At 29.4% G+C, this 4,721-nt stretch overlaps 1 protein-coding gene across 3 annotated transcripts in view; it reads right to left on the reverse strand.

Annotated features, from left to right (window-relative positions):
* Positions 1-4,721, reverse strand: part of LOC106462063 — a 64,552-nt gene that overhangs the window by 12,189 nt on the left and 47,642 nt on the right. For all 3 annotated transcript variants that reach the window (XM_022389190.1, XM_022389192.1, XM_022389191.1), the window contains 2 exons: positions 2,079-2,231; positions 776-967 (listed from right to left, as the gene is read on the reverse strand). In XM_022389190.1, coding sequence (XP_022244898.1) covers positions 776-967; positions 2,079-2,231 — 345 coding nt within the window. The remainder of the gene's footprint in view (positions 1-775; positions 968-2,078; positions 2,232-4,721) is intronic.

The raw sequence follows: 4,721 nt of genomic DNA on the forward strand, positions 1-4,721 counted from the left end.
GAAGAAAAACTTTAATACAAGTTTAACATAACAGCAAATGTACAACGTTTCAACAAGGTTTTGTCATCATCACCTTATTGATACGTTGTACATTTGCTGTTATGTTAAACTTATATTAAAGTTTTTTCATTACCCATTCAAGCCCTCTCCAAGCATTATTAATTTAGGCTAACTATTACAGCACACTACTCACATTGAATTGAGATACTTGGGGAGTCGAAATGTTTTAACCCATCAGTGCTTTCACTCAATAATTATTCATATTTGAAGGCCCTTCCTTCATGGTGTCTTAACACCAACTACTGATCTGTCTAGGGCAGATACTGACCATGTGATTCAAAAGGAAATTCAATGAGGATAGGCTCATTGCTAGATGAAGGGTGCTGATATTGTGTAATGTCTAACCAGGCAACATTTTAAATACTTCTATTATATTCTTGAAATACATTAAATGATCATCTATTCATAGATAATTATCAGAATTATTTAAAACGTATTGAAGACTTCAATACATGAAAGTTCATCATAGACTTTGGTAATGCACTAATATATTTTCAAGTATTTTAACTTTTACTACACAAAGGATTATTTATTAAGAGAGCAATTCAAGAATGATTTAAAGTCTATAAAATGTTCTCCAGTTTTTGTAAGACCTTTTTATGGACTTCTACTATTCCAAGTGGGTAAATTTGAGCCCACAAGATGACATCAGTGGGATTTTACTTTAGATCATCTAATACTACGAAGTTAGCTTTATAGTAAAACAAAAGCATACCACCAAGTGTGGGTTCTTCATTTTTATCTTGGCACTCTTTTAGCTTCTGGTTCAGACAAAACCTAGTTCTATCTGGATCTATGCCTACAAGACCAGACTGTAAAGGAAGAAATTCTAGGTTTTTTGCTCTTAATTTCTCTATCACTGGTGAAGCATAGGCATTCATGAGTTGAGCAACGACTTCATAATATCCTGTAAAATAAAAAAGTTAATCTCAAAACTTACTCCAGTAAAATGAAAATATAGTTCAGCTCAGAGGTGAAACTCTAAAAAAAAAAGTAGAGGTGCTCAGCTGGGTGAAGTGAACCTGTATTTAAAAAAGAAAAATAAATCATGTGTAAACATAAAAAATGACAAAGCAGCTCAAATATGTCCTGGTATTAGTACCATCTTAAAAAATAAGTTCCAGTACTCAGCACCAGTGAGAATTTCCGGTGGCAGAATTTCAGCTATAATGTTCACATCATCTCTTTAATATTTACAATAAACATTAAAATGTGTGTAAGATTGTTAATAAATAGAAAAGAAAAGACTAGTTAATGATATTTAGGTATTTAGGTATTTTATGTACGCGAAAAACAAAATAATACAAATTTGTACATGATGGATTAATATACAATATTAAAAAAAACCACACCAAAATCTTGCAGATGTTATACTTTAGTTTTGAAAGCAAACAAGTTAGGCATGGTATTATTTAAAACTTTTTTAAAATTTCTTAGGTATGGTAAACATGATATTGAAATAAAAGGTCATTATGCATATGAAAATATTAATGTATGTAAAATATAGATTTTATTTTTGATTAATATATATATATAGCAGTAGGTTCAAAGCTAAACTGTTTGTAAAAGAAAATAAACAGTCTCTTACCTAAATTATTAGCAGACAGTTTCATGAAAAAGAAAATCTTAATACAATTTTTAAAATTACTGAGTTTGATTTATATGAAAGTTTGTACTATTAAATGGTTTTATAAGTACGATTCTTCAGCTACTATTGGACCTTTTTCAACCAAAATACTAAAGATGAGTGATTATTTACAGCTTATACTCTAAATTAAAAAAATAATTAAATTATCCCAGAAATCTTGTAATTTATATTTTGTATTTAATATAAATTATAAAATAATTCATCATACAGATATGAAGTTTGTTGAGTGTTTAATACATATACAATATATTTTAAATGTACTTCGATGTTAAAAAATTATTAAATAATAAAATATTATAAATTTGCATTTGACAGAGAATAATCTTTTTCCAGTTACTGAAAATATAAATTATGTAATGAAAATTCCAACCATTTAAGTATACTGTTTTTATTTGAGATTTAGGACTGCAACTTTGTTTTATCTTCAATGAAACAGGTGCACTGTTGTTCTGTTTTTCAACTTCATTTTCAACTGATGACAGCCAAACAGATGATGATTCATCCACTGTAGATTTTAAAGTTTCTGCAAAAATAGCAAGTTGTACTTTAGAAGAAAAAGAATCAAATAAAGTATCTTTATTCTTAATAGTAAACTGGAACTTCAACATACTAGTTTAAACCTTTGGATAAACAGCAGCTACATTAATACATCCACACTCTGTTATAACAAGTCTTTGTTTTTAAACTTTTGTTAATTAAACTGCACACTATCTTATGAGCTCTTCTTTTCAATGTATTCGTAAAGTCATGCAGCTTTCTCCACTAACTGGAAGTACCTGTATAGTCATATTTTTATAAACATCTACAAGTAGTTCTGTTTGTACTACATTTTAACCAAGATAGCCAAATGAGTGTAAGGAAACAAAACAATTTTATTCCATTTAATGCTGAAAAAGTAGTTTTCAACCTTACTAGGATACTACTGGATGGAGAGTACATATAGCTACACACTGAATAAAATAAGTCAGAAAGTGAGTAAAAAAAACACCACCTAATATGTTGGGTAATGTGCATGATTAAAAGGCCCACAACTTGTTTTTGCCACGATAACTATATAAAAGTCTGCAGAAAAATATAATATGGGTCACAACAGTCAGGCTCATATTCAGAAATACATTTGGTTGATATATATCAAACTATTTTAGGACTTTGAGGATATAGTTTGTATGTAATTTCTAAGCAAGGTAGTCATTATATACAATACGACTACCCACTTTTTATATTAACTGAACTTACTTTTAGTATTAAAACATAAAGCTTGTGTGGAATAAATGAAAGTAACGTGATTTATTTGTGAAGTCAGGCTTAATTTTACTTACTTATTCAGAATGTATAATGTATATTAGAAGACAGGTTGAAGTTCTGAATGTATAAACTATAAAACTTTCAAGGTTGGATGCATTGGTCACTGACTACAAAGTATTTCGAATAATTTCAGTTAACAGAATATGGAATTATCTTATGATTTTACCTCCCATTTCCATTATACCTGGATTCTGTTTTCATGATAACCATGCAATGGTGGAAGAACTTAAGTAATGTGATAGGATTGAGCTTGCTGATGGTGGCTGTTGTAAGAGCTGGCACAGTTAGGGGTCTGGGATGCATGATATTCCATATGAAGCTAGGTGGATTGTACATCCACTAGTGTTTGGAACAAATGTGTCTTGACATCACATGGCAAGTGCATTCACTACAAATGATGTAAAGCACAGAATGCATGCTACCTCTAATTCTAACTGGTATTTTCAAAAAGAGGTCAGATCAAGGCCTGGTTGGTCATGACATCTTAACCTTACATCCATGACTGGGCTTCAAACTTATCACAGGTTGGGTTAACTCTATGTAAACAGGCTTGGTACATTGGACTAAGTTCATACTGGAGAATTAACTAGAACTATAGTTTTGAATTTACTTCATGTATTTTTAAGAAATATGACAATCTCTCAGTAGGTGTGAAAAGTATGTTGTACACAAAAAATCAGATTATTTGATAAAGTATATCTGCTAAAGATTCATCCGAGAATTTACTGATTCTGTTTGCATGAAAGGTGAATTTTATTATAAGAATAAAAATATTTATTTTCATTTTAAAGTTTCATATTTCATTGCATAACCTCTACAACCTCCTAAATATATATCAAAAGTTTTTTTTAGTGACATACTTAATTCCACAGTTTTTAATAGACATTATCTAATTACAATGAAAAGAATTGTTGAAAAACCTGAAATAAATTTAGTAACACAGTCTTTTAAGTATTGACCGTGATGTTACAAATCACTTATATTCACAGTTTAACTCTTCACTCTTTTAGTAAACATATTTTCTGTTGTGTTTAATTTTTGCTGCATGGCAAAGGAATTCCTCCCAGATAATAATACAATAAACCAGGGCATGAGCCATTAAGTTGTTTCCAGCAAACCATAACATCAGGTCTGAGAAGCATGCAAACACACAAAGCTCTTAGTTACATCTCAGTAAAGCAATAAGCTAAGACGAAAATCTACTTTATGGCTTAGCAATATCTATTGTGTAAGTAATTTTTGCCAAACTATGAAGATCAAGGGGTAGAAGGAAAAAAATCTAAAACGAGCAATTTGTCATGCAGATGCATCATGTTATATCGAGAGATGAAGTTTGAGATATTGAATATTTTCTTTTGAAATTAAAACTTATTGTAATATTAAAATCTGAATCATAACCTATGTTTTGATGTTAAATTTATTGGCATACATTCATAAAAAAAAGGTTTGAGAGATGCACACTTTGAGCTGAGTACAAGAATAATACATGTTCAGTAAACAAATTATAATTAAATATTAAAACTGGCCTACAAATTACAAATCTGTAACTTAGCATAGTGGTATTTTTGACAAATACAATGACATTTCAATTACTACATATTACATACATGTTTATATATTATTAATATTTACTCATAAGTGCTTAAATTTTAGTTATTTTCATTGAAACATATAATGATAAATAAAGACATTCCTAAAAACCAATAAT

Source organism: Limulus polyphemus, unplaced genomic scaffold (genome assembly GCF_000517525.1).
Source record: "Limulus polyphemus unplaced genomic scaffold, Limulus_polyphemus-2.1.2 Scaffold1086, whole genome shotgun sequence".
Lineage (NCBI taxonomy): Eukaryota > Metazoa > Arthropoda > Merostomata > Xiphosura > Limulidae > Limulus > Limulus polyphemus.